The following is a 14,832-nucleotide window of genomic DNA, read 5'->3' on the forward strand; positions in this document are numbered from 1 at the left end:
CAAAGAATAAGTCCATACTATAATTTACCTTGAATATTCCTTCTTTAGCTTAAAATATTCAAGACTATATGATTATTTTTACCTACTGTTTGTATATCTAACAATGACCAAGAAAATAAATAACTCATGAAATAAATGTATATTCAAATTAAAAACTAATATACTCTAAAGATGGTTAATTCTTTAGTATAAGCAATCAACTTATTACTATTGTATAATTTTTTATGTCAAAACTAAAATTAAATCCAAACTTATTTTTAAAGCTAATTAATACTTTACCTTCCAAAAATACTATTAGAAAATCTATTCTTTAAAGCAAAACATTTTTCTTACTTAAGAATCATATATATTCTAATTATTTTTTACTCAATTAAGATCCTTCTATTTGGTAGTTAATTGTAGTCTCAAGGTTAACTTGTTAAGACTAACAAATGAAGTATAAATTGTAGATGAATAAAAAAAGTCCAAAATATTTAGTATAATATGCCTTTTTTAAATCAGATTGTATACAAAGGACCATTCTTTTTCCAATAGATATTTTAAACTATAATTAATTATAAAAATAGATAAAATCATAATCTTGCTTAAGCTATATAGAATCTATATTTGTGAAGACAATGTGTAAAACTACATATTAAAACTATATTTTATTTGAAAATATATATAATTCTAATATAACTTTGTAATAAAAAAAATTATAGGATTTTAACAAATATTTTTTAAAAAGATAACTTTATGCTAAGTCCAATTGTATAGTGCATGTATACAAATATCGATATATAGAGTTCATCCTAAACTTTAATATAAATCATTTTAAATAAATATTAAAAAACCATCATTTAATAAAACTATTACAAAAAGAAAAAACACACATATGACAGACAAATAATATCCCCAAAATAAAAAAGAAAAAAACACAGAGCAAAAATATACTGCAAAAATCAACAACCAGTTACTAACTCAATCAACTGCGACAACAGTAATTGTAAATCATATCTAGAAACAACACTGAATGCAAAACCAACATCTGTTACAAAACATAGTACAAAAAACTTTGAATTTGGATTGAATCACTTGGTATTCTATGATTATTACTGGTCATACCGTTCACATGTATGTCATCATATTCAATCAGTTTTAGCTGTTCCTTTCCCAAAAAAAAAATGCAGTTCAAATAAGCATGATAGTTCTTGTCATATGTTACTCCGACAAGAATGTCTTTCGAAATGTTTTCAACATTGTAAATGTCAAACACACCCACCTTACCAACTTGGTTCTGTTTTACTACATTCTGTTTTGGTTGCATCCAACCAACTAATGTTGCATGACATCAAAGATCAAGCTCCCACGGACTGATACCAACGACAAAACAAAACTGATCGAGCTAACAAGGACTAAACCCATGTGCACAACGACCGATTTACAGGACAAAACATGTTTAATGTGTGCGAGCTGAGCTCTCCATCCCATGACAAACGAATGAGAAGAAAATGAAAACAGAACAAGCAGGGTGTGTTCTGCAGCAGAATGAATAAATTGCGTTTGCGAAGAATACATGGCCCCATCGGGCCCTTATTGTCTTCCAAGGCCCAGTCCCTGGTTGACTCCAGGCGACCTTGGAAAGAAAAAAAAATCTATCACCGCCACTCACGCACATTGTTCATGCGGCTGCGGTATCTAAATTATTCAACCTGGTCCATCGACAGCCTCTCTGTATAAGAAACCTCCTACCCCGGACCTTTTGGACTTCGTAGTCGATGGACGACCTTCAATCTCACCCCGTGCTAGACCTCAACCTCACCTCGTCGGTGAAGCCCAGCTTTATTCAACTGTCTGCTGCGGTGGCAGCAGGACAGCGCTACGGCCCACCTTTTTATTGTCTCTGAACACAATAACCACTCATTCTTGGACTTCTGATCGCCCCATGTACCACATCCGTGCTCAATTTACAAAGATCCCCACTATCCTCGCATTTATCTACCGAACAAAATCCGACACTCCACAAGCCACCAGCAGACGCTCAGCAGACCTTCGACACACTCGCAACTCTACCTTGGCGCCTGCGTCGCGGCAGTCCAGCCTCCAACAACAACTACAAGTCCTAGAACGGCTGGCACAGAAAAATAACACTTCGATCCATCTATTCACCAGTTCAGTATTCTACACCGAGCTTTCACTACACTGCGGCAGTCGTCGTGAAGGCGCAGTTAGTTGTTCTGCTTCACCCACACACCCTTGGAGGGAATGCCGTTCTGGAGCACGAACAGGAGGTAGTATGCGGGAGGGGCGATGGTGTTTCCGGGGACTGCAGTCACCTGCACCGACCAGGCATTGCCCGCCTTTGCAGGCACTGACGTCTTCAACTTCATCTGCCTTTGACCCTGCGCGAAGGAGTGCGTCACGTAGGGAGCGCTGTTCATGTTCACCTCCACTCCGCCCACTCTTTTGCCCACAGTGAAGGTCATGACGAACACCTGCTTGTACTTAATAAACTTGGGATACCCTTGGATGGCAGGCCTCACACCGTTGAATCTGGACATCATCATCATCATCATCAAACAGTCCTTCAAGTTAGCCTAACGTGCACGCCGCCATCATTCCGCACAACAGAACAATGCATCACAAAGGATAAGGACAATCTGTGGGACGTCCAGGTCAGAGACTCACCCTGCACCCAAGTAAGGAGGAGAGAACGCCTCCACTCGCAGTTCAGTCGGGTACTGTCCATTGTACGTGTAGAACTGGTGGGTGTTGCTTCCAGCCAGGAGCACTCTTCCGTCAGCCAGCAAGTTTGCGGTGGAATGGTACAAGCGGGGAATGTTGGTCTTCGCATACACCTGGAACTGCTTTTTCGTGGGGTTGTAGTTCACTGGGTTCAAGGCAGGGTTGTTGGCCATCCCCCATCCCTGATATCCGTTCTGGGCACCGTTGATGATCAAAATATCTCCGGTCGGCAGATTGATCATGTCGCCCATAACACGCCGAATTGGCATGTTCTGCATAGCCCAGTTGGGCTTTCCGGCGGTGGCCACAATTCTCCCGCAGCTGGCCGACGCGGGTGCGTTCGCATTTCCAGAATTCGAGGCACCAGTGGCTGCGCCTCCGCACACCATGATCTCCGCGAACCCGAAGTTCGTCTGCCATGTCAAGGGAAGCATGGCAGCAGATCCAGCAGAAGGGTAGTTACGGGGGTTTCCAGGAATCTGAGGATATCCCCTCACCACCTTGCCCGAGTTCCAGTTCAGTTGCACGGAATCTCTGACCGCGAAAATGAAAAGATCTCCGTTCGGCAACAGATACACGAACGGGTAAAGGTTGTTGTATCCTCCCAGCATGCCCAAGTTGAAGAAGCCTTCTCCGGCTTTCCTCTTGGGGTAAAACTCGTACGAGGGCGTGTTGCGTCCTCCGACAATGATCTGCCGAATACCAGAAGGCAAAAGCTGGTTGGAGGCATACCAGCGGCCGGTTGCGAGGTTCTCTCCGAGTTCAACCCAGTCACAATTACCTCCAGCGCCGCATGGTTGCAGAGTCCTGATTTTCCTGTTGCCCTCGAAGTCACCCCCAGTCTGCACCATTCTCCCATTGTCGAAGAACTGCCCTGATGAGCACCACGTATCCGTGTACACATACAACGGGCGGACCTGGTTGTTCGCCGGGTTGAACATCACGGAGTGCGCATAGCAATCAGTTTTGGAGATGCGCTCCGCAGGCTGTTTGCGGCAGCGACCGTCGGGGAGCTTGATGGCGGAGGGCCCAATGTTGGTACGATCAAGCATGATGACTGTGTTCATGTGCGTAACCGCAGTATGCATTGACGATATACCCGCATTTTTGTTCAACAGAGCCCAACTGCCCTGGGCCGCCACAAGGTATGCGCATGACAACAGGCATTGGAGCGTTACCAGAACCACGAGAGTGGTTTTCGACAAACCCATTGTCACCGTCGCACCTGGAAAACAAACTTTGAATCCAAGACTGAAACGCGATGTTAATCCAGCTCAACTATTTTCTCAACCACTACAGACACCAATGCTGAACAATGCATGCAAGAACGTCAGTATCTCTAACCAAGCATCAACCAAGACGAGGCAGAATAAGACGGTAACAACTTTGATCTCGACTGTGTACAGAGGACTTATAACCCAATGACGGTAGCGTTATACTTGAGAATCCTAGGTGCGTGAAATATGACACATATGCAGCCAGTGCTTCAGGACTGGGACACCCTCCGGTCCCGCAAAGCTGGCCGAGTGGTGATGAATGGCAGGGCGATTGGGAGGGTATAAGTAGTGCTGCTGTGCGGAATGCAAAATGAACGTTGCAACCCTCCCAGCCAGCAGGATCGGTGGTAAGGCATCTGTTTTTAGCCATTTCTGCATTTGCGATAAGCTGTGGTGATTATTCAGAGCCTTCAGTTGTGAAATTGGACCGAAGCAGTCTGGCAATGCTTGTTTCTTGGAAACTGAAGTTTACTCGGTTGCTATTGTTAACTTTGTCTTGTGCATCAGTCGGTAATTGGTGTTGACTTTAAGGGAACTAGGAAGGCAGTGAGGAATCTGCTGGATAGGTTTAAGCAGAGATTGTGATAGTTTTTAAATCTAAGTCACATGTGCTCTAATCACCGAACCGGAGCAATGAGTTGTTATCTTTGGAGCCACTCTATCCGAAAGACGCAATGAGGAGATCTGATACACAGAGTTGCGTCTTCATCCAACAACCCTTTTGCTACGTAATATGAATTCAAAATCACTAGTTTATGACAAGCAAGTTGAAACCTTGAAATGATCCTGGTGACCGAAGGCGTCTTTTACATCAGAAAGTTTGCACAATGATATATATATATATATATATATAGATATATATTTATTTTTTTATTGAAACCAAATGGAATTCGAGTTAGAGGGATCTGCTAAGATATGTTTTATTATTTTTACTCCAAACCTTTGATAGATGACATGGTTTCATTAATTTATAGTAGAAGTTTAGAATTTATTGACAAGATTTTAGATTCAATTTTCTTATTATTAATGTAGATAACATCTATTCCTTGAACAAATATAATGAATTTAAACAACTTTGAGTTGATGTGATGGATAACATAAAAATTTGTTCTTGTTACTTTCTATCAATGTTAAGACTATTCGACAAGATTTTAGATTCGATTTTCTTATTACTTTACATTTTTTTTCTAATTGAAAGAAAGTTTTAGTCAAGGAAGAAGAAATTGCATGTAGTTTTGCAAAGAGAAGACTACAATCAAAAGACTATTTTGTAACAAGTAGATGTTATGGTGTAATATAATATGTTAACATTAGTATTTGAAAAATTTGGATAGATTTTACATTACCAAAAACCATATTCTTTTTGATATAGTTGATTTTTATTATGTTAAAAGAAACATTGAATTAAATCATCTTATAACAAAAAAAGAATTATAAAATTATTATACATTCAATTCAAAAAATCTTTATATAAGATAAATTTTATATTTTAAAAGATCCAATTATTTATAATTAGTATTATAAAATATAGACCCATGCTTGGATAGATATTGAGTTTTAGAACTAATTTATACAATTTAGAAGGTCTAAAAAGCATTCCAAAAAAGAAATAATTTATAGATCTTGATAGGCATTGGAAAGAAAAGAAACTGATAGAAGAAGTATTTAAAAGATACTTTTGAGCATTGGAAAAAAAATAACAAGTATAAAAATTCTATACCATATGCCAAAAAAGCTTTTAAATATGCAACATCTAGCAAAAATTAGAAAGAATTTAAGACTATAAAAAAGATAGACTAAATACATACTCTAAGAATAAAAGCAAAAATCTTTAAAAAAATAGAAGTCATATAATAAATAATGTATTAAAACTAATAATAAAAATATAATACAATGAGAGTAATGGAAAATTTATATGTTTTATATAGGAAGAAGAAGATAAAATAGATTAGAATAATTTATATAATTTTTTGTATCTATCTAATATATATATATTCGTATATTTATATATTTTTTAACAACCTCTTTAATCAATATAAAATATTTTTTTATAATTATTAATAGTAATTAAATTTTTATTAACAATAATATTACATATCTAAGTTTTTCAATAAAAATTGTAGTAATATTGATTTTTTTAATAATTTAGCTATGGCTATATATTTAGCTTTGATACTTGATTTTACTGCTTTGGCTTCATACTTAGCTCATCAACTTAAATAAAATATTATTATGATAAAAAAAAATTAAATAGAATATTTCTAAGATTAAAGATTTATTGCATTATTTACATTATTCCATCTATCAATATGAATTAAATACATGGAGGTAAAAATAAAAAAATATAAAAAATATAAAATAAGTTGAAAAGAATATTTTTAAATATTTTTTTAATATTAAAAAATTCTTTCAAAAGCATTAAATGCCATAGACTTGGCTTTGCTATAAAATATATAAAATAATATGTGGAAAATATTAAGTTATTTCTTACAAATATCACAAGGTATTTACATCTTATAGATAAGATAAAGACATTATTAATACAAAATCTTTCATTTTTTTTGAGATTAATAGAAATTTAATAATAGATATAGATTTTATAAAGTTAAAATATATTTTTATAATTTTATTACTAGAAATTATATTAAAATATCAAAAAATTATATTTTTTTTGAAAAAATAATAGATTAAAAATAAATAAATTTTACTACCACAGATTATGGGTCCTATAATTCCATTTTAATTGGTGGTTTTGTCCAAAATAGTATTTTAATATTATGATAAGAAAATATTAAGTTATATATTCAAATATTTTCTAAGTATTGATTAGGATTTAGGATATTTTATTGATTATAAGAATCTCATTGAACTAATAATTATAAAAATAAAATTTTAAAAACTTTTTGTAGTAATTATCCTAGTTGATTAAGTATTTTCTCTTCTTTGTGATAATAGTGTTTAGTCCTTCGAATCAATGTCTAAAGTGGTCTTTTCCATGTTTTAGTACTTATTAAAAATTTATAAAAAAATATTTAGTAGATAGAAGAAGCATAAAAAAATATCTAAACTTAATAGTAATTTATGTAGAAAATAGAATTTTATTTTTTAATTTAATTACTATTGTTTCTGTAAATGATTTCTAAGTTTTTAAAAGGTATAATAAATTTTTCTATTAGCATCTTAAAATATTTAATATTTATTTAATATTTATTTAAATTTTGTTTCAGAATTTTAGCATACATTAGAACACGTTTTTATAAAAAGATAGTTTTATTACTTTTAGAGGCTAATATGAATAATTAGAATAAGATTTAAAGGTATCTTGATGTTATTTGGCTAATTGTGTGTTCTAAAATACCATGGTACAGTAAAATTTGCAGAACTAGTAATTTTATTAGAAGAAACTACAATAACCAATTGCAAGTAGGAATTTGGGTGTGCATGTTTCAAACAAGTTGCAGCTCCTTACACATAATTATAAAGATGACTCTAAGGTCTTGTTGTGCCAGAATATCCTTAATACCACTTTTGAATCTTGTTGAAGCTCAAATCATTGATCACATAATCAATTTATCCTTAAGGTAAATCCCAATTCCCTCATATTATCATTTTTTGATTCTTATCTTCAAATTATCATACTTTTTCTTTAAGAAGTTGGATTTAATATTATTTCACGATTAAAAATATTAAAGAATATTTTATATAAATATTTATTTTTTATTTTTATTTTTACTATACATCATATGCAAATCTAATAAAACATTATACGTAGTTTTAGAGTTTGTTTTTCTTCAGTTTTTCTTTTCTATTTTATCTTATTTAAATTTTTTTTACTATACAACTTACTTCATCCTACTAAATATAAAAAATAATTTAATTAAGGATACTTTATAATTATAATTAAGGATTTAATTTATCTTCAAACGAATACATTTGATACCAATAATATTCATTACTTTAAAAATAATAAGAAAAAGAATTCTTAGATAGAAGTAAAATAAGAAAAATAATTAGAAAATAATTCATAATTATTTATATCAAATTAAGATATATTACATATATAAAAGATTTTTTAGTATATATGCTAATATTATAGTATTTTTAAAAACCTATAAAAAATAAAAAGTCTACAAAGAGGTCATACCAAATTTTACCAAAGTTTTTTTTGATGTATAAAAATATCTCAATATTTAATTCTTTATTTATTTTTAGTTGTTAAAAAATTTTTCTTGAGTAAAAAAAATTAGGCTCTATTAATTTTTCTTTTTAAAATTTTTATTTAAAAATTATATGGTAATAATTTTTAGATATATTTTAAAATAATAATAATTTTTAAAATAAGAAGAAGGCAAAGAAAAGTAATTTTGAATACCAAAAAAAAGATCTTGGGATAGTAAGAACCTCTTTGTTGAAAACAAGTACAAACTATCAAAATAACTTTAATGTATAATTTTAAAATAACTTTAATATATAATTTTTATATTAATTTTTATATTTTAATTAAGAGATATCAGATTACATATATAAAAGATAATTATAATAGACAAGTAGAGGTTAGTTTCTAAGTTTCATATATCTAAATATTATAATATTAGATAATCTAGAAATTCAAGGTATTAGCCAAATTTCATTAGTAGTGGTTTTTTGAATTATTTTCTAATTTATTAGTTGGCTCTTTTTAGAAATTATGAACATATAGAAGACTTATAAGGCCAAAAAATAAAAATTTGAAATTGATCCAATTATGTAATTTAAAATTATGCTTAAAATATTTAAATTTTCATTAGTATTATTTTAAAATATTTAAAATAACTAAAATTTAATAAATTAATTTAATTTTTTAAAGATTTTTTATAATTAAATTTTAATATGATAGTATTTTTTATTTTTTTAAATATTTTTTTAAGAATTATGTAAGATTTGATTAAATTAGTTAAATTTTATTTGTAACTTATTTAAGGTTTTTTTAAAAAAAATTATAGAAATTATTTTAAATATTTCAATATTACACGTTTTATTTTTTTATTTTTTTATTTTTACTTCTTTATAATTTTGTTTATTTTAGTAATATAGGGATCTATTACAACTATTGTCTTTTGATTTACATCTCTATAATCTCTTTTTAGGTGATATCTTAATATTTTTTAGTTAATATTTTAGTATATTTAATTTTTATTTTATAATTTTATAAATTAAATCTCTAAAATCTTTAAATTAATATCATATTAAGATTCTTTTTATCTTATAATTATTAAATCAATTATTTATCATTTTTTTTACTTCATAAATATTCAACTTTCTATTTATATTATTTAATTATCAAAATTAAATATTCAAAAATAATTTATATTATTTATAAAATTTATAAAATATTTTAAATTTATTTTATTAGTTCTACTTAATGTCACAAACATACATATTTACTCTGATAATTATTTAGATAATAAGAATAGGTAGAAATAAGTCAAAGTAGATAAATATGATAATAACTTGTAGAAAGCTTCTTAGAAGCTTTATAGATGCTATTTTGCCTTTATACATGTCTATAGGTGATTGATAGGTTGAAAACTTGGCCAACAAAGAGGCCTTGTGTCAACATGTTGACCCCTTGTAGTACAAGTTGGACATATGGCATACACCTAAGAAACTTGCTTTATAAATTAGACATGTGTCTTGCAAGTTGGACGCATATTAGAGGTCTTATAGTATGTCGCCACATAGTTCTTAGTTAAGTAGTATATATAGAGGCAAGAGTGAAGCCTTTCTCACTCTTGTCAACTCCTTTTTTGCTTTTAGTTTAGTTTTAAGAGTCTTATGTTTTCTAATCTTTGGCAATAGCCATTCCAGTTCTTCCTTGAATGTACATTCTTTCTTCTATTTTATCACTTTTCTTTTGACACAAATTTGACGAGTTTATATATCTTCTTCTCGTTTGTGTCCTTAATAGATTGACAAGAGTATACATATAATATCAAAGCCTTGTCCTTTCTTGATTAAGAGTGGATTATTCTTTTTTTTTTATAAGACATAAGCATATTAGAAGTTACGAATTATCTTTTTTAAAACTAATATTGTTACTAGATTTTATTTATTTTTTTATTTTTTCTTGATTCTTGAGTATTATATTCTATGAAAATAGACACCTTTCTTTTTATTATGTTAGTATGGCAAAGCTTGTTCAAATAAAGAATGTAATGCAAGAGCAAATGAGAGAGTTAATGCTTGCAATACATCAACTCAGTCTACCATCACAAAAAACAACAAGATTATCAAGTAATGAAGATATAGAAATAATTGGAGTTGCTTCAATATCTACACCAAGTCATACTACTGCTCCTACAATGGAACATCATTCAAGTTTCAAAGAACCAAAAATTAGATTTCTTCAGAAGTTTGATGGCATAAGATCTAAGTTTTGAGGATTCATCAACTAGGTACAACTGGTGATTGAACTAAAACCTCAAAGTTATCCAATTCAAGGATCACAATTTAGGTTTATTAAAATACTACTTTCAGATTTTGCTTTATTATGATTTTTATCATTTCTTAAATGGCGTATTCTAATATTGAATAATTTGAAAGCATTCTTAATGGAGTTTTGATCTATGTATGGAGAATATGATGTAATCCATCTTGTAACCAATAAGATTCATATCTTGTGATAAGGCAATCAATCAGTGACATTATATGCTTTACAATTTCAACAATTAGTGACAGATATCAAGTAGAATAATGCAGTACTCATTAGCCAATTTTTCTATGGATTATAATATGAAGTAAAGAAATTGATGCTCAATTTATAGAATCCTCAAACATTGAGTCAAGCAATTGATTTTGTTGTGAAATGTGATAATTGGCTTTTTGAGTTTCAATTTGAGAATCGCACAAGGAAACTTCAACATTATTACAATTCAATGATGATACCAACGACTTCTCAATCTAAATATTTGGAAGTAAAAGATATGCAAATTAATGGAGTACGTTTCAAACCTCTTATCGAACATGAAAAGACTTATCATCATCAAGAAGGATTATGTTTATATTATAGAGAAGCTAAGCATATTGCTCAATATTATCCAAAGAAATGACTCAACTACAAAATGAGGAGTATTGCTGTCAAAGATGAAAAAATATCGAAAAATAAATTTTTCTAGCTACAATAAGAATCGAGGAGTTAGAATCTTGTATAATTCTTAATGAAGGTCCTATTCTCTCCTCAAAATCCTCTCCTTGTTTTACAATAGATGTGTATTTAGGATCTAATAATCACAAAGCCTCTACCTTAATTGATTCAAGAGCCTCAGCTTGTTTTTTAGATGAAGAATTTGTTAAAAGTCATAATAAATAATTAGTAAAAAAAATTAAATTTTTACACGTAGAATTCATAGACAATCATCCATTATCTTTTGGAGATGTAACTCATGAAACACTTCCTATAGTTGTAGTAATAAATGGTTATAAAAGTGGTATAATTTTAAATTAGATCTCCCTTTAATCCAGGTCATTATAGGTTTATCATGGCTAAAAAAGTATAATTCTATCATAGATTGGATTTTTCATAAACTTGACTTTTCTTCAAACATCATTAAGAATTTTTTTAATTCAGTAGAAAGCCATGAGTCTAATGTAGTCAAACCTATACTTGTAGGTGTAAAAGTTTTTTTGTATGCTATAAAAGAATGATCATCTTTTGTTATTTACGCTATACCCATTTTAAATGATAGAAAGTTTTCAAGTAAAATTCTAAGTCAATATCAAGATTTTTAAGATATTTTTGAAAAAAATGTAGATATTCTCATGGAGCATCATCTATATGATTATTCAATTGATCTTAAAGAAAAAACTCAGTCGCCATTTGGTCCAATCTATAGTTTATCACCAAATGAGTTGATTGAACTCAAGAAGTACATTAATAAGAACTTGGTCAAGAATTTCATATGCCATTCAAAATCTTCTGCAGGAGCTCCTATCTTATTTGTGAAGAAAAAAGATAGATCATTGCAAATATGTGTGGATTATTGAGGATTCAATAAGATTATCATTAAGAATAGATATCCTATGTATTTGATATATGGACTTCTTGATCAATTAAATCAAGTTAAGATCTATATAAAAATAGATCTATGAAGAGCATACAATTTGGTCCATATTAAAGAAAGAGATGAATGGAAGACTACATTTTGAGCAAGGTATGGATACTTTGAATATAATGTCATGCCTTTTGGACTCATGAATGCACTAATTGCTTTTCAATATCTTATGAATGATATTTTTTTATAAGTTTCTAGATAATTTTATTATATGTTACTTAAACGATATTTTAATCTTCACTAAGAATATAAAAGAATATGAAGTTCATGTTTATTGTGTGTTACAAAAATTTAGAGATGCAGGATTGTACGCTAAGATAGAAAAGTGTGTATTCTACATTCTTTCAAGTTGATTTCTTAGGATACAACATTTCAAACAATAGTCTCTTGATGGATTCTAAAAAAATCATCCAATTATGGATTGAAAGATTCTAAAAATAATAAGAGTTGTACAATGCTTTTGAGATTTACCAATTATTACCAGGATCTTCATGAAGAACTTTTCTCAAGTTGGAGTGCTACTTATATGCTTAATTTGTAAAAACAAGCTTAAGTGGAATAAAGAAGCTTAAGCATCATTTGAAGCTTTGAAGAAAGCTTTTACTTCTATACCAATCCTGCATCATGTCGACTTCTCCAAAGTATTTTTTAAAGACACAGATGCATCTGACTTTGCCTTGAGTGTAATCTTGTCACAAATAGGAGCAAATAAAAAACTTCATCTAGTAGCTTTTCATTCAAAAAAAATTTAGCAGCCAAGATTAATTATGAAATCCATGACAAGGAACTTCTTATAATCGTGGATTCTTTTTAAGAATGTCATCATTATTTAGAAGATGCTTGAAGTCCAGTCACTATATATATAAATCACAAGAACCTTGAGTATTTCATGTCTACACATATTTTGAATCATCGCTAAGTTCATTGGAATATGTCTTAGTCGAGATTCAAATTCAACATTACTTATTGGCTAGGAAAACAATAAGATTTGTTTGGTGCCTTTTCTAAACATTCTTATCTTGTACCAAAAGAAGAAGAAGCAGCTTTTGATTAACAAAAGATAATTTTATTGAAGCTAGAATAATTTCATTTCCAAGCAATGAAATCAACATTGATTGTTGATTTGACTTTTTCAAGCAGATCCAAGCAAGTATGTCCTTAGACCTTTTTGTTCATGATATTAAAAATAATTCTTCTAAGCCTCAAGATACTTCCAAGTTTGAGTTTTGAAGAGAATCTACTCTAATTTGAAGGACGCTTAAATGTTCCTAAAAGAGAAACATAGTTATGTGCTCTTGAAGCTTTTCACAATTTTCCTATAGCAAGATATTTTGGATATAATAAGACTTTGGAGCTTATATCTAGAAATTATTAGTGGCCTCAAATATAGAAGGTTGTTAAAGAATTTTTGTAGACATGTGATGTTTGTTCAAGATCAAAAATTCCTTGTCATCAACTTTATAGACTCTTCCAACCATTATCAATACTAGAACGACTATGGTCTTTTGTCCCTATGGATTTTTATTAAAGTAAGTAAGTATTATCTTAAGTAAGTTATTAATAATCAAAGGACAACAAAAGAGTGAAGGAAAATAAGCGAAGTAGTGGCTAGGGTTAAGATGGCAGCTAGGTTAAGAAAGAACCTAAGATTTAGTTGGATGAAATAAAAGTAGATGTAATATCAAGAAGATGGAAGTTATCTCATTGGTTAGCAACCACCACCTATAAGTAAAGGGTATTGGAAGTGGGAGGTATCTCATTCCACACTTCTTTTATGTCTAACCTTGCTAATTTCTACTTACTTGTGTCTTCCTTATTGTATTTATTCAATAATTTTATCACAAATCTTCTAATTTCAAATTCATATGATTCCACATTTGTGATTGTAGATTATTTCACCAAGATGGCATATTTTGTACCATGTACAAAATTTATTACATGTAAACAAATAGCTAAGCTCTTCCTTGATAACATCTATTGCTATCATGGATTATATAAAGATATTATATCAAATAAAGAAACATAATTTTTATTAAGATTTTGGAGAAGCTCTTTTCAAGATATTGAAGGTGGATATAAAACTATCTTTGGCTTTCCACCGTCAATCTAATGGACAAAAAAGAGGTAAATCAAGTTTTGGAGCGATATTTGAGGTATACCATCAACTATCAATAAGATGATTGGACAATTCTTTTGCCATTGGTAGGGTTTACTTATAATAATTCAAGTACATTCTTCTCTCACCAAATACTTTTCTTTGCCAATTATGGTTATCATCCATAATTTGACACTTTTAACTTTTCAAAAGTTGATAATCTTACGACAAAAGATGTGGCAAATTGCTTATCAGAGCTACATGCAACAATGAAGGTATAATTAAAAGAAGCTCAAGAATGATAAAAAGCCAACATAAATGTCTATCATAAAGAACAACCTCAATCCTATGTGAGGGATAAGGTATGGTTACTTCGTCATAATATTAAAACTATTTGTCCTTGTGATAAGCTGGATTATCATAAGCTTGGACCATTTCCCATTTGTGAACAAATCAATGTACTTGCTTATTGATTACACCTATTAGAATCTATGAAAATCCATCTTGTATTCTATGTATTTTTATTTGAGCCATATAAGACAATGGATATATAAGGAATGAGAAAAATGTCACCACCTCTTGTAAAAGTCAATAATAATAAAAAAAAAAATTGAAGTGGAAGAAGTCTTAGATTTAAGACAATGCT

The 14,832-nt window shown here is 30.3% G+C and overlaps 1 protein-coding gene across 1 annotated transcript; it reads right to left on the reverse strand.

The window, feature by feature from the left end:
* Positions 1-1,480: 1,480 nt before the first annotated feature.
* Positions 1,481-4,245, reverse strand: LOC149989768 (aldehyde oxidase GLOX-like). The gene is made up of 2 exons (XM_090248203.1): positions 2,668-4,245; positions 1,481-2,532 (listed from the first exon to the last, which is right to left on the reverse strand). The coding sequence occupies exons 1-2, from the start codon at positions 3,933-3,935 to the stop codon at positions 2,208-2,210; spliced, it is 1,593 nt and encodes a 530-aa protein (XP_090104329.1). The 5' UTR covers positions 3,936-4,245; the 3' UTR covers positions 1,481-2,207.
* Positions 4,246-14,832: the final 10,587 nt, after the last annotated feature.

The sequence above is a fragment of the Physcomitrium patens genome, chromosome 2 (assembly GCF_059467195.1).
Source record: "Physcomitrium patens ecotype Gransden chromosome 2, ASM5946719v1, whole genome shotgun sequence".
Lineage (NCBI taxonomy): Eukaryota > Viridiplantae > Streptophyta > Bryopsida > Funariales > Funariaceae > Physcomitrium > Physcomitrium patens.

Excerpts from the sequence above, each read along its gene's own strand:
- LOC149989768 (XM_090248203.1), bottom strand. The coding sequence starts at position 3,935 with ATGGGTTTGTCGAAAACCACTCTCGTGGTTCTGGTAACGCTCCAATGC. Across the intron at positions 2,533-2,667 it reads CCTCCTTACTTGGGTGCAGG|ATTCAACGGTGTGAGGCCTG; the intron begins GTGAGTCTCTGA and ends GATGATGTCCAG.